The sequence below is a fragment of the Branchiostoma floridae genome, chromosome 14 (assembly GCF_000003815.2).
Source record: "Branchiostoma floridae strain S238N-H82 chromosome 14, Bfl_VNyyK, whole genome shotgun sequence".
In the NCBI taxonomy this organism is placed as follows: domain Eukaryota; kingdom Metazoa; phylum Chordata; class Leptocardii; order Amphioxiformes; family Branchiostomatidae; genus Branchiostoma; species Branchiostoma floridae.
Window position 1 is genome coordinate 10782544 of NC_049992.1, and position 25146 is coordinate 10807689.

Here is a 25146-nt window from a genome sequence, read left to right on the forward strand (position 1 = left end):
GGTCAGTACAAAGACAAAGTTATAGATGCACCAGACTGAGTTATTTGAAGCAGAATTTTATACAAAGGATGTATGTTGGCTTGGAAAAAGTTGTTTAAGCAGCCTGTGTGATAAAAAAAGATTGAAATTCCATAGATTTATAGACAAAATAAGAAAACCAACTCCTTTGTTTTGAATCATCTGTTACATCTGTTTGATGTGCCTGCATAACATGACTTTCTCCTTTCAACAAACTGATGAATTTTAGGTAGGATGATTCTCTACTGAAGATGACAAAGAAATCATATTCAAATGACATTACTTGTAAATTGTATCCTCACCTTTTTCTTCAGCTCCACACTGATGGCATTTGCTTCTTTGAGGAAGATTGCATTCCCCCACAGATCATCCTGGAGGTAAGAAATAATACAACAGGTGATAATACACCACATGCTGTATACATATTTGTATATTAAAACAAAAAGACAAAGTTGACACATTTTCATCAATGGAAAGTTAACAATATCTATGTTTTCAGCACCAAGGAAAGTGACATACAAATTCATTGAACTTTAAGGGGTGGAGATTTTATGTAATGATTTATAATCAATTCTAATATATATGTCAAACAGAATATGTAACAAGGCCATATATGATAGCAAACCTTACCTTTGATGAAGTTACACCTTACAATCCCAACATTTAGAGTAAGCACTTGCCAATCTATTATATAGTGTGCAATTCCATAGGAAACAATATTTTTCACGGCAGATAGCTACAGTACATACCCTGAGCGATGTGAACTGGTGATATCTCCACTTGATAAATGCCCACTGTGCTAGTTGATACTCCTTCTCTGTCCAGGATGGTTCACCTGCATAGACACATTTGTCAAGTAATCCGACTCTTTCCATATTTGCTTTTTTAACAGTCACACATTGTGAAAAGATCGAAATACTTTTTAAATTCTTGTGCTATTGATTATGAATGCTCAGCAAACTTGTGATTATTTCATATAATGCAATTCTTGCCATTATTTTGAAAACCAGTCTATTACATAATGAGAAAACGAGACCACTTGCATCATTTCCTGTAGTAGTTGTTTGTAAGGAGATTATCTTAATTGTTATTCTCTGGTCGGTATTCTTCTTCATTCTTCAATGTTCATATTATATTATATTATATTACATATGAATTTTAACGATTTCTTGCCAATCTATAGAATTGCAATAATTGTCATGTTTTCATCTAAGCCCGTGAAATGTAAATGCTTTTAACCCGTTTGTTAAGTCTGAAACAATTCAGCCTCGGCTGCTATTTCCGGACTACTTGTACTATTTGTATGCAATAAACCAGTTATTAATTAACTAATTAATTAATTCCATATGATGTACACAGTGACTATACTGTAGAGTAAGTAACTCTGAATCGTTCTGTTTTGTTTTGTGTTGAAAACTCACTTTCTCCTTGTTCATCATCAGTACTGTACTCTGGGGTGGTGCAGCCAGACAGTAGACTGGCACGTTCTACTTGACTCTGGAGGGCCTGCAGCTTACTCTCATAATCCTGCGGAACAGGTGGGATTTCAATATAGGGAATAATATGTATTTTTTTTATAAGGTAGTAAATTTAATACTATATATAGGACTTTTCAATCTTTATCTTTAGACGATTTCTTAATCATTTTCGAGGTCTTCTGTCCTCCAGTAAAATTATTGTAAAAGTGTGACCATCACAGAGATGAAGTAAATGGAGCCGACATCAGGAAGTGAGGTTGTCGGATAAGTTCAAAGTCATGTCCTGATTCTACCGAGTGTCAGAGATTTCCGCATCCAATGCTTGGGTTTGCGAGCATGCCTATAGGACCAATATTCAATCAAAATCTTAAATTGAACTAAGACAATGGCAACTATACTCAATAGAAATCCTTCTGTTAACAATATGAACAGCAATTTTTTTTAGTTTCCTTGACAAAAAATCACTATCTGGTACCCAGGCTATGTATTTCAAATATCTTTCCCTCGAAGAAATACATTTGTGTAATATTGATCAACAATTGCCAATGTCAGCTTGTACATGTACAAGGGGACTTCACAAAATTTGGCGCTTCTTCTTGTTTCTGTGTTTGAACCTTTGTTGGTTTAGAAGTTCAAATCTGCTTGTTGGCTGCTTGTCATATGGTTTTTTAGTTTTCAACTTCATACATGTAGGTACCAACATATATGTAATATTGTTCATTACCATATTAGCGTATCTTTCAAAGGATGGGAAAGAATGGATAGAAAAGATTACATGTAGATGTATGCCAAACAACCAACATGCAGTTTAAAAATCTTGTTGCACCTAGTGCAAAAATTTTACTGGTAACTTGATGCTTTAAACCTTGTAGTAACATGCAAAATAGGACCTTCTTAATTGATAAATAAAATATGAATATATATCATGTCTGATCCAATGATGCACACCATTGATATTGATGGACAACAGATCCTTTCGACATAATAGTGGAGAAACATTGAAAGAAAAGACACAAGAAAATAAGACAAAAACAAAGAGGCGGTGTACGTAGTGATGTATTCAGAAATCTTCATCACTCCAAGCAAAACAGCTTGCGTAGTTCAAGTTCTGCGACATCTTTTCAAACCACCATTTTTGTCGCACAAAGGTTAACTACTTCCTACAGTTGTTGAAGTTTTTTTTAAATTCATTTTTTTAAAGGTCTTCAAAATTTGTGGCTCAAGTTTAAGATAAAGTACCACACAGAGTATCAAACAGAGCATTTTGGAAGACTTAAAATCTTGAGAACATTGTTGCATCTTTAAGTTTTTCTAGTCTTTTTTTTTCTTACCATACAAAACAGTGTAAAATCAACTTTCAAAACAGTCTCTCAAAACACAGCATTTCTACAGTAGCCGGGTTTGGTTCATATATTATGTGAATGTGTGTATAAAAATGTTAAATATACCAAAGCTTGCCTGCATGTTACTTACTACTAGTAGGTATCTTTTTGAAAGGTGTGTCAAACAATATAAAACCTGTTGAGAAGAGTTCAACTCCTTTATCTTGAGAAGTTTGAATCCAGGTGTAAATATTCCATGTCCAATCTTGTCAACATTGGCAAATTTATCTAAGTCATACTAAGGCACTTAGTGTCTACAAAAATTACAAAACTCTAAGTATAAGGTGTTTTGTAGTTTCCGTGGTATAGAATACATGGAAGACTATGCAAAAGGTGCTTTGGCACATTGGTACATGCAGTGGGCACATGTATAACACGCACCAGGTCCTGCATTTTTACTTGACCTGCACATATAGTGTAAGCAAATACAGTACATGTATTTTCTTTTGTACAATGTTAAAACCAATTCTGCGACTTTTACCTAAGGTAAATGCAACCTACATTCAATGCTATTTGCAGTCTATACACAATTGTTGTGGAATCTACATGTTGACAACCTACTGTTACATTAACATGTATACAGATGCAACAACAGCACTAATGACAAACAATATTTCTCTATCTAAATTTTTCTAAAAATCACCTACTTTCTGTAATTCATGACTGTTGAGTCGTTCAACCCTTTTTTCCACATTCAAAACCTTAAAATGCCAGGTATTGCTTTACACAACATATCTTGACAAGCATTATTTCTGCCACTTTTGAGAGATTATGCATTTTTTGTCATGGACGCTTTTTTTATATTATGCTGTTGTTTTTGTTTATCTTCATTTTTAATTCTCATAAGATATCATAATCAATTCAAACCGAACAAACAATTTGGACAATAGGTTTAACTAGTCCAGAAGATAATTTCTATACTGGACACACTATGTTGCTGATACTGAAATTGTTTATGTCTTTTTATTTGTTTACAGTTTTTTATCAAGTTTCTTTCATAAATGTAAACAGCTTCCCATATATTTGTTAAATTTTCCAACTTCATGATTGCAATCTTGTTCCCCAGATGTCATGATTAGAAACTATCTTGTTAGCAACGCTCAACTGTTACTGTTTCAAACATTACATACTCCTCCTGAATATGACTAGAACCGTGGACTAGATACCATAAAATAGTATAAAAAAAAGAACAAGTCCCTGTCTAGATGTATTCTTCCCAAATGCGTCTTTAGAGTTGAGTTTTTTTTAAAACTTCAAACACTCTATCAAGGTGTATAGGTTAGCTTTCAAATGCTACCACATTGTCGAAAGGCTTTATCATTGTTGGGAGAAGTTTTCAAGTTTTCAAGTGCCATCACAATACATGATCATTATTGATATTTATCTTGGATAAAGCTGTTAGAGTTAGAAGTGTCACATGCCAACTTCTCGCATATTTGTTGCTGGCTCTGAAGCACGCCTGTCTACAGGTGGCTCTGCTTCTGTTGGGTTAGGATTCTCCCTCATTGTTGCTTCTGGTTCTGACGTCATAGACATGTTCAACATGGAATAGTGACAAGCTTTATCCTTGTCCATAGCACCAAACTGGAAGGCTTGATTGGGGCTTTCTGCACTGGAGCTTGAGCCGAAGCTGAGGCTACGGCCGCGGCCACTGGAAGACTGTTGCTGGCCAGCTCGGAAGGGGAATCGAAGCTTGACTTGAGGATCCTTGTTCTTGTTAAAGTTCTGGCTGAAGTTGTAGCCTTGCTGTTGTTGGCCTTGCTGCTGGTATCGCTGCTGCTGCTGCTGCTGCTGCTGTTGTTGTGGATACTTCCCAGACATGCGCAGCTGACTGCGCTCCTTTGCCATCTTCAGCTGCTGTTGCCGTTGCTGCTCCTGTCGCAGCCAGCGCAGTCGGCCGCGGCGGAAGGCTGGATCTTCATCCATGAGCCTCTGAATGCGCTCTTCCCTTGATAGATCAGTACTGGACATACTATGTCGCATGATGGGATCCTGTCGAGGAGGGGAGGACGGATCATACTCCATGGGCGGAGGCTGTGGGGCCTCTGCCCCCTTCATCCGCTTTATTGATGATTCTGCTTCAGGAGAAACGTATAGCTCCATTTTCTCCAGTTTGCATCGCAAGTTAGTGATTTCAGCTTCTTTGGCTTCGTTGACCTTTTTAAACTCGTGGATCATGCACGTCAGTGCAGTAACGTTGTGCTTCAGCTCCTCCATGTCATTCTTGCTCCTCTCATCTACTTCCGGATGATGTCCGTGACTCGGCGGATCTCCGATTCCAACCGTTTCCCACACATCACGGGCGACCGATTTCCACGATTCGGTTGCATTTGTGTCCTTCTTGTTGTAGAGTCGACACAGCTCCTTCATCTTTACTATTGACATGGCTTCAATCTCCTGTCGACTATGCTTAAAGTCATTCAAGGCCACTTCGTAACAGATCTCCTTCACGGCTTGGACCTTCAGGTCTGCCATCGTGAGCCACTTCACATCCTGGCGATTCAGCTTCCGCCTCTCCGGTATCTGGTACAATGGCATGGCCGGCTTCTCCTTTCTCTTCCTGTCACGTCCGTCGCTTGGCAAACCGCACTTCTTCACAATAGACTGTAGTTTGACAGGAGACACTTTCTCTCTCAGGGAACTTATCAGCTTCCAGCTTTCCTCACAGGATCGCTTTTCACTTTCTGTCTCTTCTTCTGACATGGTCTCATCATCCTTCTCCATTTCAAGTGAAACCAAAAAAAAAAAGAACAGAAAAAATTTCTATATAAATCAAAGATATAAAGTGCACACAACACAGAAAATATGCTAACAATTATATAAATCAAATAGATGTCAAAGGAAATTAGATGAAGCAGAAAAGAAAATTACTGGTGGAATGCATCAGCATATCAGAGTCACCAATGAGGAAATTTCTTTGCTCATGGTTTTTGGGAATAAAAATCTCGCAAAAGTTCTGACAAAGGTTTCTTGTGTTGATGAGTTAGTCCTACACATCTACTTTTGATGAATCAATTCCCGATGCCAACTACTGCATTTCATGAAAACTACGAATATCTAATATTTAAATTTGCAGGGGAAAGACTGTGGAGTTAGTAAACTGGTGTTCAGCTTGATGTTAATGACAAAGCCTCACACAGTGCATAACAGTGATGGAGCAGAGACTGTACAATCATTGATGTCGCAGTGCCTGCTCGGTTTTACGTCTTCATTCAGTTCAGTGCGTAACCAAGTGATTCGGTCAATTTTGATTCGTGAAATCTCGCGTTCTGATTTCCCCATCGGTCTGTCTGATTGGTGAGTGCATGTCCAGCCAGGTTTGGAAGGAAAAGTTAACGACACAAGAAGACAACAGTGTGCATCTTACCCGTGGCATTGGCTGATTTTCCCATGCCGACGGCCAGACCCTCTCTCCGCTCATTAAAAATGTGAAAAGCTCAAACAAATACAAGATGCCTGGAACATTCTTAGAAGGTAACATGGCAGGCAGACTTCCCTCTTTCTTGACTTCAAAGTGCCAAAATGTGGATAGAGACTCTAAGTTGAAAATTATTTCCTTTAGACTCTGGACAGAAGACCTCTGTAGCTCAATTGTATTGTATTGATGTGTGTCGTCTTCCTTTTTCACCTTATCTTTGATTATTTCTCCAATGATACTTTGTTTGGATGTTTCATGACTATGAGGCCATATAAACACCAACTTGAAGAAAAAAGTGCGTTTCCAGGTTGCAGTGTTTCTGTACCCCAGAACCAAATAAAACCCCATGAGAAGTTTTAAGGGCTGACCGACGTGCATGGCTACGCGCTGAACTGTGGTTGGTTGGGTGATTGTGCAAGTGAGGGGAGGGTGGCCATACCAGTCGTTGCTGCTCCAATAGCTGGTCAGCCTCTTCCTTCTCTCGTCGGTACTGTTCCTCCATGGCAAGCAATCTGTCACAAAATGACCACAAATTTCAAAATTTATTTCTTTTGCTTCAAGGCTGATTCCTTTCAAAACATTGACAAGTTTGATACTAGATACTGGTACAGTAGAAGCCAGTTAATTGCACGTCGGATAAACGCACACTTCGGTCAATTGCACGGAATCCCAAAATCCCGTGGCGGTGCGGTCCAACTGGGTAACTTCGCATTATCACACACGCCGGATAATTGCACGGGATTCACTGGCAAATTGTGTGTGACATTAAGCGGCTTCCACTGTATTTGGATTCATTTTGAGGGACCTTACAAGATATATTACAAGTTTCTTATGTACTACATGTACAGGTATATGTAATTATGTACTTTTTCTTTAAAACAAGAAATGGTAACATGCAAAGCAAAACATCTTCAAACCTCCAACAGATTTTGATCTACTTGAACTTTGAAAAGAGCACAATGGTTGGTTAGACTAACCGTTTCTCCATCTCCAGTTTCATGTCGATGCCTTGCTTCTCCAACAACTCCATCTGGGCAAAGGTCCAGTCCACAGGCTCTCCCACTGCAGCAATGTCATTACAACTTGTTAAACATGCACTTCTTACTTGTTTCAGGTAATCATGAAGGACAGCATGGGGCAGGCCGAAGAAGAAACTTGAACAGTCCCCTGTCAACTTTACTAGTTGTAGCAGTTACAATTACAATTACCAATAAAAAAAAAGTTATGTGGTTACAATTTGCAAAGTTACCAAATTTACCTTACACGTAACATTTTTCTGAGTGTGAAAATAATGCATTATACCATTTAACATATGAGCTTTCATGCTATTATGCATTTTGGTTTACTATTTTAATAATGGTTTGACTATGAACAAAACACACTACATATAGTATTTGCAAAAGTACCTACATTGTGCCTCAACTGTACCTGGAGTTTCTGTCGATGGAGTCTTCTCCCTTTCTTGACGAGCTGAAATGGTATGCAATAAGGTTTCATTAGTATGAAATAGTGAGTAGCCTGCTAGTATACATCAAATAAAATAGCTTCACCATAAGGCTGTTACAAGTTTGAAGTCATATTTTCCTTTCTAAATGTTAGTCAACAATGACAATATAGAAAAACGGATGCTACACTTGCCAATTTGCAAAGAGACAAAAAGAATTGTAAAAACCATTGAATGTCAATTAAAAGTTGTTATCTTATCAACATGGGATAACAATAATTTGTTACGTAGGTTTTAATCAAGATCAGACATCCGGGTAAACAATATTTAAATACGATTCAATCTCCACAACTGGATAAATTGAAGAGATTAATAAAAATTTATCCAGTTGTCGAGACTGAATTGTATTTGAATGTTACTTAAGTTTGCATACAGAAACTTTAGAATTGAAATAGATACCTTGCTCTGGATGGTTAAACCGGAAAACATGGTTCTTTCCCAGGATCACACGGTGTCCTAAAAAAACACATATCACATTTAACACAAAATAGCTGCATATTTACTGAATACTCACTCACTCACTTACTATCTGTTGCTTGATTATACTGCTGTTGAAATCCCTGACACTGCATTTAAAGTTTGAGTTAGCTTGACTCATATGAAAGTGCATCTACTGCTAAGTGATAGAAACCACCATTGTCTTGTCCTTAAGAGTCCCTGTCAAGGTCTAGATACCTATTTTGTACATGTCCTTTAGAGTCCCTAAGAGGGTTTATACAGGTATACCTGTTTTAAGTAGCAGTGGTCCTTCCACAGTTTTCCCATTCACAAATATGGTTGCACTCTTCTCTGGTGTCACTGTGACAATAACTGCAAGGGAACAACAATTAAGGTTAATATAAAATATACATAATGGACTTAGACACAATGTTGCCTCGCAACTTTATATCAAGTCTTGGATTCTCAGTAACAGTTGTTGTCTTGTTTTTACATACAAGTTCAGTCTTGTCTGTAAATTGAAGAAAACAGTCATTTTCAATATGCTCAAATAGGGAATCTATGCAACAGTACTTCACAGAATATTTTATGCAACTGTATAACACTTTCCTTAACAGGAATATTTTAATGCCACTGTTTATGCAACTGTTGATAACTCACTTTCTCCATTCTTTTCTCTGCTCTCAAAGGTGCAGTGATGATCACGGATGTGTGGCCCACTCAGGATAATGTCTGCATGTGTGGAGCCCACCCTGCAATACATAACAAGTTCTGTTACTCTCTTGAATAGGAGCATTCATGCATCTTGGTCTACAGTCATTAGCAGCCACCTTGGCATAGTGGCCTAGCCTGGGCCTAGTGGCCACCTTTTGTCGGTGACTTAATTGACTGTAATTGAGTTTATATACTAAAAAAAGGACTATCTGCTATACATGTATATAATAAACTGTGACTCAATCTAGTCTTAGTAGTTATTTTGTTGTAAATAGGAAGTTTTTCATGTAACCAAATAGTGGAAGAACAAAAGAACAAAAAGCATTTCTAAAGATTAAAGTACTGTATTGTATATTTCAACCTTGTTATGACAGTAAAACAATGTATGGCCTTTCCCAGTCCTGTCATGGTGAACCTTACATGACATTGACACAATCATGATAAATTTCCTGCAATGTAATGTGAAAAATGACTCTGGGCTAAATAAGTTTTTATACATTAATCTTCAATACTGATTCCAAATAATCAGCTGTTCTCATTAATATAAATTCCCATTTATACTTGCCAAATGTTACTATGGCATCTTAGAGATCATCTTATAAAGAACACCAATCTCTGATTCCAGTTTACTACGTTGTATTTGGAACATTTTGTTTTGTGTCTTATCTAAATTCTCCAGTCAGAAAGATACAACATGTTGTTAGTGGACGGTGTGGTGGGCTAGCCAGATTGAGTTACATCTTGGTCATCAGCACAGAAGCATAGAGTTACAAAAGGTCTTGCTGCTGGTGCTATTTTGGGTTTATGGGTTCGACCTTTTATAACAGTCAATGCATAGAAAACTGAAAATACTTTGACTTTTCAAGCATGTGATTTTTTCTTCCTTTTGTGAGAAAAAAACATGAATGACTGTACATGACTCAAGACAAATTCAATCATGCACATTTTTTTGCACTCATCTGGCATTGGATACTTGAACACCAAAGTAACAAAAGACATCAATGATGAGCAATTTCCCCCTTGCATTTGTGAATACTAAAATTCTCTACGGCCTGACAAGCCACAGTAAATAAAAGTTAAAGGGACAATCAAAAAAATATTTTTCAAGGTTAATGCGAAGTTTTTATTGACTTGGTGGCATTTCTAACAAAACTTTACTCTGCAGTCAAAATTCAGCCAGCCAAAACCAACATGCCATCATACATAGCCTGGATACCAGACCCCAGCATGATCCCAAAAATATCTATCGTGTGGTGCAACAGGATAGATATTTTTGAGATCGGGCTGGGGTCTGGTTTCCAGGCTACATTATACACAGCTGTCCAACCAAAGCCTCACGCAGTTAAGTGCTGGGTGCCCTGACTGCCATGTATAAAACAGCAGGGGTTAAGGCAGGGGTGGTAATGACTCACTTCATAATTCCTGGCTTGATGTAATACAGCAGGCATTCCGACATCAGGGGGTCCTCGTTAAGGTTTACCAAGTGTGGGGTCTGTGGTGGTGTGAGAAATAAATAGGGCAGTTAGACTTGTATTTGCGGTGTACTGTTGTCATAGCCTGGATACCAGACTCCAGCCCGATCTCAAAAAGATCTATCGTGTGGGGGCACGATAGATATTTTTGTGATTGGGCTGGGGTCTGGTATCTAGACTAATATTGGCAGTAAAATCCTGGCTTGAATATCATTACACACTGGCCAATTTGAATTGTAAAAGCTATTTTCCAAGCTCAAAGACCATCATGGTCCTATGCTATGCATCTTTAGACTAATACAATATTGGACAGGTATAATGCTAAATAAATGTTCTATTATACATGATTGTATAATACTGTGGAATCATATTGTTTCAACATAAAAAGTCATATTCAAGAATGTCTGGGGGTTCAGTTCATCACTGTACTTACATTTTTGGGAGAGCATACCCCAATTGTAGTGCCAGTACCATCTAATGCCACACCAAGCTCTGCTAAAGCAGCCTCTCTGTGTAAATATCATGAGCGAAAAGAAACCAAAATTATCTTGAGAAATACATGTGTCACAAATTTTGTGACGATACCATCTGCTATGACATTGGAGCAGGGTTCTTGCCAGCATCCATCCTTCCGTCCTTCGACAGAATTTTGCTGCTGGGGATGGACAAAAGTTTTGCCCATTCTGTCCTCTGTGACGGACAAAAATTGGCATATAAAGATATTAATTGAACCAAGCTGAGTCTACCAGCAAAATTTGCCCCTTAAAATAAAGGAAATTGCATTTCAAGAGGGTCTAGATGTCAAAATTCTTTGGGGAAGTATGCCCCCCGGACCCCCCTAAGATCGCCGCACCTTCGACCATACAAAATCCTGGGGACGGAAAAAATTTCAGGTTGGCTAGAACACTGCTTTATTTGGAGTTAAAAAAAATCTCAAAGCTGAAGAAAATCAACCACTGGTCAATTCAGGCTCTCTTAATACTGACCTCTCTTGCTTCACAAGCTCTGTCTTCTTCAGTTTTTCCTCCCACGTTTCATTCAGCTCTGCAATCAGTTTCTCTGATGCCTGCAAAGGTGGGAACAAAATCAGCTTTCCTTTCTTCTGCTATTGATTCATGCCATCAGATTAATAGTATCTAATGCAAGTATTACATTTTCTACATTATATAGTCTGAAATTTGAAAAAAATATAACAATTAAGCTTTTGTTGAAATACAGTACGGTCAAGTGTGGTACAATAGCTGCAATACTGGTTACTGGTGTATTGATCATCCAATGTCAACTTCATGAGCGATTGTTTTTATGCACTCGGATAAACAAAGCTGAAGAAAATAATAAACATACCCTTAATTGCTCCATGGCATCCTCATTTCTAGGGGTCATGATCCTCTGGCCACCATCACTGGGACTGGCAGGGCCTAGAAAGGACACAGTCTCAAATTTACATATAATACAATACAGGTTTTGCTATCGCAAACCTGTCATTCCACCTGACTTCAAAATCTTGTTTTGTACATGCATTGTTTTTCTAAAAAAAATTCCTGTGGATTTCATATTACTGACCCAGCTTTAAGCTGAGCAAATTTCAAGGGAGTTCTTAAGAGATAAGACTCAGTGTACAAGTCTGTATATTGCTGGTGGAGGAATTGAATGCCATTTGGTATGAGTCTTGTGTGTAATGTCTGTAGAAGAAGTAACTCAAAAGAAATGGCGGCACCTTTGTTAGTTAACTTGAATGAAGATCATAATGCAGATTTAGTGATGTTAGTTGGTTAATGCACAACAGAGATTAAAAGCGAGTCCATCTAATTACTTAGAGAAGCTCAGGCATTACAGCAAGCATGGTGAACTTCTGTTCTTGATACAAATGTAACTACAATTCTATGAGTTCTAAGTGAAATGAGCTTGATCTTAGCGTTCACTTTGCAACAAGCTGAGGTACTATCAAAATTCATGTCAAGCAGTTTCATTTCCTTTTTCATGCAACTTAGTTTCTATTGACATCTCAAGATTGGCAAATTTCTACAGCATCAAATGAGACACTTGACAATCTTGCACAGCTTTGGAGTTTTACTCATTACTTGTGAATGTTTTAAACTCTAATGCTCAGAGGCAAAGAAGACTAAATGGAATGAAGCAATCCTAGAATAACACCACATGCCATGTTTTAGTACTAGGCAAACATTGCAGCACATTTTACAGTAAAGCTTTCATGGTTTTGGAGTTTGGACTTGTAAACTCCTGTAAACTGCCAAATGTTAGTGACATAAGAAAGGCACCATCACACAGTAAGAAGACAGAAAGGACCATACCATTTAGGTTGTGAGGTTGGAGCTGCAGATTCTTGTTAGGAACGTTGGCATTGAGCTCATCTGTCGGTGACAACAAGGGAGTGGATCCATCCGATTTTGTATACATAGCTTAGAGGAAAGGAGGCATTTGGAGATAAAGAGGGCATACATGTCAACATGTGAGGAGGTGAGACTAGGGTTCCAATGAGGCAGCAGCAGAAGCACCTGCAAAGGCAGTGCTTGCAAACTTAAAAAAGGATATAGTAGGTATATAGGATAGCTATAACTCAAAATAAAAACAGATGCTTGAAAGGAGTGTTGCTGAAGAAATAATACTGATGGTGCAAAAAAAATTTAGGGTTATGCAAGGATTATTTTCCTGTGAATATACTGGAAGAGGGCACGTGTATCTCTGGTGCAACCAGAAAAGTATTTAAGTAAACCTTACAACAGAAGTGCCAATATACAGGCATCAATGCTTTTTTTAACTAACAAAATCCACCTTTAATAATTCTACTTACCTTTGTTGAGAGGTTTGTGTTCTGCATGTCAATTATTTAAGTAGCCGTACATTGTAAACGTCGCTATAGCTGGTTCAAAAAGCCTTAAATTTAGATAAAACTTTAAAAGAATGCCTAAAAGGTCTTTTGGCAACTGACCTTATTCAATGAGAATACAATAATCATAAATGACAACTGATAGCTTGATATGATTGAATATATATTTCACAAAGGCCTGTCAGTAGGAACATTAAATTGGTAACTTTGAAGAAGTTCTACAAAGTATTTCATGCTGCCAAGACTTTTGTTGCATATACACTCATGCTTCAGATACATTTAAATAGACAGCTATGAAAGTGATGAATAATATAGACATGGGCTCAAATGTTCCTTCAATCCCCCTTTCTTTCAGACATGTGATTGAACAATATAGCAAGACTTCAGCAAAAGAAAGCACACAGTATACATCCAGCACAGTCCATATGTCTGACTCTGGGTTTCAAGACAACTTACTCTCCACGAGATCTGCTAGTCCTTCTGACTTGAGAAGTTCCTTGAGACGCATGACTTCCTCCTTCAGCTCTCGGATCAGTCGGGCGTTGGGGTCTTCATTCACTACTGCCTTGCACACAATCTGCTTGGCACGGTCGGCATATCTACCACGGACAAAAACAGCGCTTGAACAAGAGGATCATTTTCAATGTTTTTGGAGTTTGTAACTTTTGGTCGCACATCCGTTGACCTTTTTCAGGAGTGGTGATTCAATTTCAATTACTCTGAGCACGTGACTTTAGGAACATGTGACTCGAGTAATGAATCGTAACTGCCTGGTACAATGTATGCATTCATGCTATTCATTTCAATGCTTTGGGGCCAGCCATATTTTAATTAATTAATCTATGGGTAGAGTCTGACTTTCTTCCTTTAAACGCAATGACAACAAAACAACACAACTTTATTAAAAACCATTGTCTTCTTGAGCAATTTGAGAAAAGCAGGGAACTTGAAAAACTACAATCATGTATAATCTAGTTTGAATGAATGAGCCATTTCGTAACCATATTCAAGATTATTAAGGGTTTGAAAAGATCACCTCTTGACCTATACATAGCTGTAAAAATAGACTAGCCTTCAATCTAAATCAAATCCAACATTTTTGTCCACGAGTAACAAGCAACTATATTACTCAAGCCTTTGGTAGATGAAACTATTTCCAGCTTTACCATCATGAAAGATTCAAAACTGCCTAGTGGTGACGCACATGTACATCATTTACTCCAATCCCACACAAGACTCTGGAAAGATGTATTGGTATCTGATGTCATCTAAGGTAGAGCTGGTTACCCAGGTCCAGGAGATCAACCTCCATGCATGAAGGCTTTCAAAGGAATTCACCTGTGTCATGATCTTTCATCTTGTAAGAGTTTCTACATTCATGCAGGCATCTCTAAATGGAACTTGCTTCAAGACTAGCATACTAATCATGCCTGGTGTTTTACGGTTCGTTCAAAAGTGTCCATTACAACCTTTTCCCTGATGAGACATCTAACCCCATCTATGAGATACCCAAACCTGTATTGCTACAGGATGTAGTCGTAAAACACAGTCCTGTATGCAGCATACACATGTATACAGCAGCAATTGTGACTACTAGAACCTAAATCTTTACAGTTTCTCCAAGTTTTCTTTGATGTTTTTAGTACCCTTACCTTAGCGTACTCAGCGTTTCTTCATAGTTAATATCAGCTGGACTAAGAGCAGCAATCATAGCGGTCTTGGAATTCCCACCTGCGAGATGATAACATTCATTATGGCATGTTCACTCTGACCATATCACAGTTGCTGGTTTCATGAGAAAGATTTCAGAAATTTCAGATGCGCACACCTCAAAACTCTCTAGAGCCAAATAAATGCTGTGTTTCTTTTAATATGATTCTAACTAGCAAACAAAATGTACATTCACATATATGTGCATGACTCAATTCTGTGTATGATATACCAACACAACCATGTGCAATCACTAAAGATATTTAAAATCTAAATCACTTTTCAAATTAGATTTGGCTCTTGCTCTTGCTCTCATCATCCGGATATCTTTAAGACATTTTGATTGCAACTTTCTTGACGTTACATGATCAAATAACTCACCAAGGTTCTCCCTGAGAAGCCAGGTCAGAACAGAATCACGGTACGGAATGAAATCAGACTTCTTCCTCTTCTTCGAGCCAGACTGAGACTGAAATCAGTTACGAGCATCACAGGGTAAGAAACAGTAACACAACAAGAGGTTCACAAACTTAACAGTGTCAACAGAAAGTGCCATAGATGCAGTCACAAGAAACACTTTCATCGTAAGATTTTCTGAGGATACTATCATAATGACATGGAAGTTCGATACACGTACAGAACGTCACATGTAATTAAGAAGAAGCTGGAAACCTTTATTATCTTCTTCATATCCCCAGACTGCGACTGGTGGAAGGACAGGGTTTCAGAAAGGAGCCATGATTAGTAAACATGGCAGATTTTTTTATTTCCAAAGGATATTTTTCAAAAAAATGATGGTTGAGCCAGTGCATGCTAGCACAGCTAAAGAAGCGCAAAGCAATTCAGATTTCGACTGTAAAAAGAAGTAACAAAATCTTTTCCCAAGGCGTATGGCATCTGATCATCATGGCACTAATGTATGCACACTATAATAGCAAAAGGGCACTATGCAAAAGTAAATATACTTAACGCCTCCAAGATGTAATACATTTTGTAATGCTGCATTGAAACTTTACAATGTTGTATGAAGAAACAGCAATTTTTACTATTTCTTAGATTGATATTCAACAAAAATCATCCTTAATCTTAACAAAAATCAGTAACGTACTATAAGGAAACAATTTTTTTGCGAAAATATGGAAAAACAAATTTTAAAGCAGCAAAAACAGTTAGCAGCTGATGAGGGAACTTACCGACTCTGCTAGTGCATGAATGACCTTGCCCAAGGTCGTTAGGGACTTGTTGATGTTAGCTCCTTCCTGTAGTTCAAACAGAAGAGAAAAAAGATGAATACACTTGCTTCACGCACAACACATTTGTTACAGTAGATCAAATTTTTTTGGTCATTATCCAAACCTTCACAAGTTAGATTGACATATTTCAAAGCTGACTTTCGTCTAGGTTTGTTACCTTTAGTCGGTCACCCTTAGCACCAGTGGCGTTCGCTCGCTCGCTTCCAGCCAGGTCTACTAGACTGATCTTTGCAACCTGTAAACATTCAAATGAAAACAATTAAACACGATCAAAAGTTCAAATATCATGCTCTCTATCTTAAACTTTAAAGCTCTAACAATTTCTATTTTCAAATCAGATTGAGGACAGAAAGATGTACAGGATTCCATAAGATGTGAAAAACAAGAAGTCTTGCCCTACCTTTTCAGTGGAAAGGTCTGTCATCTCGTCATGTCTTCTCTGGGTGAAGACCACGGTGAACACAGCATGGGAGCGGCTGCTGGTCTCGTTCATGTTGGTTGCTGCTACAGTTCTGAAAAAAAGGGTGACCACATTCAGCCAACATAGAATACATATCAACATCCCCTGTCTCTAGCTTTTGTTTGTCCCACTAATTGTTTGGAAGCCCATGTTGTTGATATTTCTATTGAATCTGTCATTTGAAGTTTACGGAAACACAGCTTCCTTAGTTTCATGTCATAAGGTCCTGATTCTTTTTGATAGACTGGGTGGATATTTTTCTGTCCCAATAAGCAAAACTTTAGGGACAGATCTGTTTCATTCAGATTTAAACACTTTGTAGTTTGCATGCTTTGGCAAAAAAACTCAAAGAACTTAATTGATGGAAATCAAAGCAAATTCAAAGAAATAACATATACATTTTGTACATGTACAATGTAGGTACATTTTGATCCAGGCAGAAAACTTTTGACTGATAACTCCAGACAAGGGGACATTATTCAGCAGGTACAATATAATACATTACGATAGCCCCAATAGCCATGCATGCAGGAAGCTTCTAGACAAGCACTACACTGCATGTTGCAATAAACATCAAGTTATGGCCTCGTTAAAAGACAGTGTGTCATCTTTCACTCCTGTTTATGGGCTATTCTGCTCCTTGATGTTACAAATCACCTGTTTGATGAGCCTTTTTTAAACGAATCCACCTAAGGGTGAAATACCAGTTTACCCCACCCCACTACTTTTCTTATCACTCTCACTGCAAGCTATTCATTATCTAAACGCAATGAAATACTTCAAGCACATTAAGGAAACTTGTAAATGACAACCATCTTTAGAATGCTGGGCATGCCTGATTTACTGGTAAAGTTAGACTAGTAAGAATGATTCTACATATAGCATTTCTCAGTACTGACACGGGTAAATGAGACAGAAACCATTATTTTTTGTATGTATCACAAGACATGTCTTTGCTGTTTTTTATGCCCTTTTTGATAGAGAAAGTACAAACATTTTCCATTTCATCACTGCATCATGATCAACTTTATTTTTATCTCAAAAAGTATTAGACTATCAAAACGAACAATTGTGAATCCATGAAGTACATAACATATACATGTAATGGTGATGAGTTAGCAAACAAGATTATACTGCTTTCCTACCGTGCTTTGTTGCCTTCATCCATGAGTGTGTTGATCTCGTTAAAGGATGTCACTGCTAATTTGGAAAGATCCTCCACATATGGTCCCAGCAGAGGATGCTCTCTGTTGTAGGAAAATAGCCACATTAGAATTCAAATACTTATATCATCCTCATTGTTACTTGCTCATGTCTGAACTAACATCATGTTATGTACTACCAGATCAAGAAGTCCAAGTATCTTTAAGTTCTGAACCATCTATTTTTCAACAAAAACCCAGCAAATTATAAGTACATACATTGTAGCACTACTTTTCAGTGCTATACCCAGCAATCAGGAGAAGCATTTGGCTTAAGTATTTCCTCACTTTTCTTTCTTACTTTCTTACATGTAAATCATTGAAATAAATCTTAGCACAAAAGTTGATCTGTGTTGGTGACATTATGGACTTCCGGACATCCGGAAGCTACTGTAGACAGGTCCATTCCGTAAACAAGGCTGATGGAATCGGCTGAAGATTTGGGGTAAGTCCCAATCAATAATGTGCTATTACATGTACCAACATTGGGGAATGAAATATAAATATTTGCCTACCTAACACGTAAATTTCCCTTGTTCTTAGGGTTGAGCAAGTCGCGCACACGCTCGCAGTAGATTTCCATGTAGCTGACTTCCACCGAGAATTGCAGGTCCTTACTTTCCTGAGTCTTAATTTTGTCAAACAGTTCTTCACATAGCTGAAAGGAAATGTTGTTGATATTGTTAACTTAAACTTTAAAGGTACAATTATATATCATTCATACCAGAATCTTTCAAAAGTTGTATTGGATTGATAGGAATTCAGAAGTATATCTAATAGAAAATACAATATCAACAGTAACAAAAATATAACACCATGTACATTTTGTAAATGCAATACATAACTGACAGGGAACACTAATATCTTACAAGACTTCAAGTATTTTTCTTAATTCTTATCTAATAATTTGCTTGTTTCTTATTTCAGTGGCTTAGATACAATCACATTTAGGTTAAAAATTATGCATCCCATCCATGTACTTAGATATGTATTTCTACACCTACATCTAATTGGAATTCAAGCCCATCCTTGCTCCCTCCCTACTGAATATTTCATCCCGGAGTACAATGCTGCAGACAATACCAATAAATCACATTGCCCTGCGCGGGAGTGCATAACTTAATTGCACACCGGATATCCAATAATTGTAATCTCGGGACCAGGATGTCTTTGTCCCTAATCAAACATTGGGCGCTCTTAACAAAGAACCAATCCATTTCAAACCCAAGTTCAGTATAAGTATTAACTCTACACTATTGATAAACATGTACGTATTGATTCAAAATTTCAAATGCAAATCTTAATGTATGTATGTAATACTATGTTAATTATTTTCAATACATTGCACAATGTATATACTCTTAACCAAACAGCATATAAAAAAATGTCACCTTTGACGGTCTAGATTTTAGATTCAGGTATTCTTAAGCTTGAAATCCTAAAGGAAAACAGCTTTTGTTTTAAATTTTAATCAATACCATTCAATACCAATATGATAAGAGTTGTTTTTCTCAGAAATAACAGATAAAATAATAATATTTGCTACCCTAGAAAAATATCAATCTTAAATATTTTCCCGAATAGTTTGATGCCTACATTATTGAACGATCACTGTCAGAAATTCAAGAAATCAAACATTCCGTCTTCATCTTAGTATGTCATGTATTATGGATATAATCTACCCATGACCTATTTCTGTTATCTCTTTCAGACAACAGGCATCTCTGCACGTATACATGGACCCTGCTGGCTTGTAAGTTCTACTCTATTCATATGCATTTCCACAACTCTGCTCTCCCTCCCTCTGACACTTAATCCGTTTTTAATTTCTTTTGCCCAGGAGATTATCTTGTCCCCAGTACTGGTTCATTGGGAGTATGTGGTTTGCTAACAGAATACAAATTGATTTCTTCAATTCTTTGTGGTAGGGAGGCCATTGCCAATACATAGATTTAGAAAAACTTTCTTCTATTTAATAAGCCCCCTGCTACAGAACACAATAAAAAAAAAAGGTTGGCCAAATCAATACATACTACCGGGTGATTGATAACTGTGTCAATGTCTTTGCAGACACCACTGTGGTCATTATGTGCACCATGTGCTCAAATTACACATTGCTGTACCTAAAAGTAAAACCATGTACATGTAACTCCCATTTCCTTGTCAGAGACCTTGATCAACCAAATTAGGAATTCCAACTGGAGACATCTGATATCACTATATACATTCAAAACAACAACAACATCACCAGACAGATGATTGATCCAACAAACTGTGACTCGAAGATGTCTGTCTCTGAGGAACCTTTTAGAGCAACCACTAAGAAAAAGATTTTGTTATCCTATACAGTGAAACCTGTCTATAGGGGTCACTCAAGGGACTGACCAAATTTGGCCCCTATGGGCAGGTGGCCCCTATAGGCAGTATAGCCAAAAAGGTACATTTCACCACAAGCAATAAGTGACAAGGCATTCAGCTTCCACTGAGATACTGAGTATTTATTGACATATTATTAAGGTTATACATTTAAACTAAATATGAGTTTAAAACAAACAGTTTAATCAAATAGATTTGTATTAACTACTACTGCTCCCTTATTTCTGTATAGTCAAAATCATTAATGTCATTAGCTATTAACAGAGAAGACAGTGTACTATTATTAGACATTAACACTAATCTGAGTCCGACCGACACCTGCTCCGAAATCAGCCGCTAGACATTTGCTTGGTTCTCTTGTCTTTTATACAGTTAGAATTGTCTGAACACGAAGTCAGCGCCGCCATTTTCCTTTGTTCCTCGATCTGACTTTTCTGGGTAGCTTGGGTCACAGCGCGCGTCTTCGGCAACTTTGCCAATCGAATAGACAAATCGTGTAAATTCCGCTAGTTGCCGGCAAAAATTAGACGTTCAATCACTGCTGATCACAAGTTCATAGCTTGGGTCACAGCGCGCGTCTTCGGCAACTTTGCCAATCGAATAGACAAATCGTGTAAATTCCGCTAGTTGCCGGCAAAAATTAGACGTTCAATCACTGCTGATCACAAGTTCATAATCATTTCTAAACATCAAAACGCCACAAAAACTTTCACTTGTTCAGGAAGGCTCGGCTTGACTTGTCTGCATGCGCCATTATGCCAAGGTGGTCACGTCGAAATAAAACTGTCTCTACGTAGGCTTATTTCTTCGACAAAAATCCAACTTCGTCTAGTTCTTACATAAATAACGTTGATTTAATTGATTCTTATCGTTTTTATACCATAATCACCGTATTTTGTGCTATAAATCAGAATTCTTGTTGCCACATTTTACCTTGGCAAAAATGGAGTCGTCCACTGACCCCAATTGACCTTGTTTATCTGCTGAGGCGGCGCCATCTTGGAAAATTTACGCAAGTACAATTCCGATATTTTTGGCCCGCGGAATACGAAAATTAGACCAGCGTACATGGATTTCAAGAGCCTATAACATCAGATACATGAACGGACGGTCTACTTGTAAAATCTGTCCATATATTCTTTCAGTCTGCACAGAAATGACGATGTAGAGAAGGGTAGAGTGCAAAGACTGAAAGAGTCTGAGACGAGAAAAACGCCAACAACACGTTGGTGGAAAAACTTCGCATAAAATCACATAATTTTGTAAAATGTTTCTTTATTCAATGTTTCCTTCGTAAATCGTCCAAGTTGAGCCTACATTTTGCTGATGTAGTGCAGAAATTGAAAAAAAAGTGAACCCCGCGTGGGTTTTAGCGCGGCGTAACGCGGCCGGCCAGTCGCGCCGGTGACCGCTATCGGCAGTGTTGGCATAGCGGCCGGACTGAAAATCGGCTGGCCGCGACCGCATTCGACAGGTGACCGCTATAGACTATTTCTTAATGCTTAGGTCAATGGGAAAAATCCAAGGGACCGGCAAAAAGTGACCGCAATGGCCAGGTGGCCCCTATACTCAGGTGACCCCTAAGGCAGGTTTCACTGTAGATTGTAGTCAGTAGAGTTAAGGTTTACTCTGTATCCCTACTTTGCTTTTAATTTATAGTTGATTGTACTTTTTGTAATGTCAATAAAGCTTGTTGTATAACACAACATCAAAACCGTCAGGAAGGAGATTCATTCAACAAACTGTGACTCGAAGATGTCTGAGGAATTTAACCTTTTAGGCCAACTACATAATGATGCTTCAAGTCTTCAGGAATTGACAACAACCCCTCTAGCCGTCCTACCTGAGGAATGATGCCTTGCTGGTCCCTGGGCTCGGGTTTCCCCATCATGGTGTAGGATTTTCCTGCTCCCGTCTGCCCATAGGCGAAGATGCACACATTGTAGCCTTCAAACGCATGCTGCAGCATCTCCTCCCCTATGTCCTGGTACACCTTGCTCTGGCCGGCAAAGTTGGGATCTTGCTCCTATACATTTTTAGTTGGAAAATAGTTCAATTACATTCTTCGTAAAATGTTGTTAAAATCTGTAACATTAACCTATTTAGATGTGATATCATATAGAAAATGTACAACTGAAAAGGTAACATTTGGCAACAAAGCTAAATAGGTGCAATTGTGTTAAATGTCCAAAGCTTCCTTCACAAAACTGTATGTCTCATTTCCTTGTTGAAAATACATCTTCCAATACTTAATAATAATGTAAATCACAAAATAAAAGGTTTTACTAGTATTTTCAGCCCAGACTCAACTATTGACTGATTTTCTTTTTATTCTGAGATCAATCTTGCAAAATTAATGACCCTTTCTCTGGCTGGGGCACGCTTGTATTGATCAACTGTTCACCTTATATTGAGTATAGTCCACCCCAAAACAGATTGCTTAGTCTTAGTCACGTATTGATCTAACAGTATTAGACAAAATTAATGTAGCTTTAAAACCTGCTGTACATGTGCATGTTTTCCCAAAAAAGCTCAGTATCACTTTGGGTGCTGATTTTGAATAAATTCTTAGTATCGAATATGTTTTCAACTAAAAGTCATTCTTACATGTATGAAGTATCTAACAGTATTTGATTTAGATATAATTAATGCAGCTTCCAACAAACTGTACAATGTACATGTTTTTCCAGAAAGATCCGTATCAATTTGGGTGCTGAATTTGAATGAATCCTTGATATCTAACATGTTTTCAACTAAAGTCATTTTCACATGTATGAGGTAGTAATACAAATACATGATACAGATACAAGTAAGTAATGATACATAAATATACCACTTGATAGTTGATACCTAGTCAACAGATATCTAACTTGATAGCCAAACATGTACGTTTGACAGTGGCATTCTACATGTACACAGTCATCGGGTCAACACCATTTAATCATGCTGGGCACAAAATTAGATGGCACAGATCTACATACATGGACAGGTATGCACGACCGCTGGCCAAATCATGGACTATTTATGCTCACCCAGTGTGTAAACATGCATACATTTGTACAGACATACATTTTAGATCGCGTGTTACTAACTAAAGCTGCTGACATTAAGTTAAAAGACTATACGACTGTGTCATGAGTTTGTGAACAGCGTGCAAAATACCCACTTGCACACTTGCACATTGCAACCACTTTTTGCTTGGTGCAACTTACTTCAAAGCTCAGGTTGCACAGGGTGCAACTTAAATTTTGTGCCTCAGAACTGAATTTCGTTGTCAATTTACTTGATCTTTAGTTTGAAACAAACATGCTTATAAGTAAATGATATTAAAAGGTTATGTATTTTTTCCAGAAATTAGTGAATTGTAGGTGGTGCAACTTGAAATTCAGTTGTGCAACCTAGTTTTTGCCCCAGGTTGCATAGTTTGCAACCTGGCTCAGAAAAGTATTTTGTACACTGGTGAATAACAAGTTTTGACATTGTACTCCTCATGGCATTGTTAACTCTTTGATGACTTTTACAAACTTAATTTTTCCAAAGTATCTCTTCTGCTACACATATATGCAAAGTTTTTTCATATTCAAAATGAGGGGGAAAATCACTGTAATATTGTTTTAGCTGTACATGACGTACATGTGTATGTAAACAAGATTAAAAACAAGATTTTTGATTGACCTGTTTGCATCATATTGTTTGTGTGCATTTGCAAGATATGAGATAACAGTAGAACTTGTAATATTTACATTGATTTCTAACTCTACAGTCATGACAACTTTAATCATTTAGTTTACAGGAAATTTTTGGCACACAAAGTACCTGTGGCTTGCACTCTCCAAATGTTTTTCTGATTTGGTAACATTCAAATTTTATTATGGCCTGAAAGTTCTTGGAATTTTGTTGTTTTTGTTGTTGGCTAAAGTGGGGCTGAAACAGAAAAAGAACACCACCCATAGAACTAACTTCAGATTGCCATGACTACATAAGGCTGTGCATAATAGCTATGTATGCCATAGCAAATGTCATGGGACCGTGACTCACATTGGTGTGGGACCAGTAGGAGTAGTCAAAGTTGAATGCTTTCACATCCTTAGACTGTTTGGGATGTTGGATGGCTGGAAAGGGAGGAAAAAATCTGTCAAATTCAAAACATGAAACAGCGGCTATCACATGACTGAAATGCGACACTGAAGCAACCCAAGGGAACGCAATGTTGTCATATTTTTGTGCATAACACATCATCACAAGGGCATGTTAGAATCGTAAAAAGTTACATCACTACTAGAGGTTTACAAGCTGTGTAATAAATACATACAGTTTAACTTGTTCATTATTCAACAAGATTACAATTGTACATCTTACTCTGCGATGAATAAAAGATTGTGGCCATATCACTTTCATACATTAAAGACAGGAAAAATGTAACAATGTAAACAATTGAACCATGGAGTACTTGTTGCAGATTCTTTACTGACATCTTTTAAGTTGTGTATTTCGAAAATGTGTAATTAGGATACATGGAAATGTCATAGGATAATGGCTGGGTAAAAACCTTATCTAAATCTATGGACTATCAACACCATATCGCCATCGCTTCAGACCATAGCTACATATTAGTAAACTCTGCATGTACAGGCGTAAGTAGGCCTTATTGGCAGGGGAGCCCGATAATCCTTAGACGTCATCAGCCCCTCCTCACTCAGGCTAAATGGGAGTAATATTCATCTGGGCTAATGGCATACTGCACGGCCGCTCTGACGTTTCAGGTCGCCAGACAGGAACCTGGAGACCAACGCTGCCAGAATTCAAACTGTGACGGACCAGGCAATAACAACTTCCCTTCTCCCTCTCTGCCAAAAGGCAAGAAAGAAAGCTT

At 37.8% G+C, this 25146-nt stretch overlaps 1 protein-coding gene across 1 annotated transcript in view; it reads right to left on the reverse strand.

The window, feature by feature from the left end:
* The window catches only part of LOC118430792 (kinesin-like protein KIF1B), a gene marked incomplete in the record, with an annotated part of 54954 nt that overhangs the window by 22571 nt on the left and 7237 nt on the right, over positions 1-25146 (reverse strand). The window contains 25 exon segments of the mRNA XM_035841814.1: positions 321-389; positions 768-853; positions 1440-1545; positions 6736-6808; positions 7274-7358; positions 7707-7766; positions 8200-8256; positions 8527-8610; positions 8899-8990; positions 10365-10444; positions 10858-10933; positions 11411-11490; positions 11769-11842; positions 12737-12796; positions 13729-13871; positions 14925-15003; positions 15364-15451; positions 15655-15687; positions 16176-16241; positions 16393-16470; positions 16636-16747; positions 17841-17942; positions 18413-18555; positions 22117-22299; positions 24312-24385. Of these exon segments, the coding sequence (XP_035697707.1) occupies positions 321-389; positions 768-853; positions 1440-1545; positions 6736-6808; positions 7274-7358; positions 7707-7766; positions 8200-8256; positions 8527-8610; positions 8899-8990; positions 10365-10444; positions 10858-10933; positions 11411-11490; positions 11769-11842; positions 12737-12796; positions 13729-13871; positions 14925-15003; positions 15364-15451; positions 15655-15687; positions 16176-16241; positions 16393-16470; positions 16636-16747; positions 17841-17942; positions 18413-18555; positions 22117-22299; positions 24312-24385 (2183 nt within the window).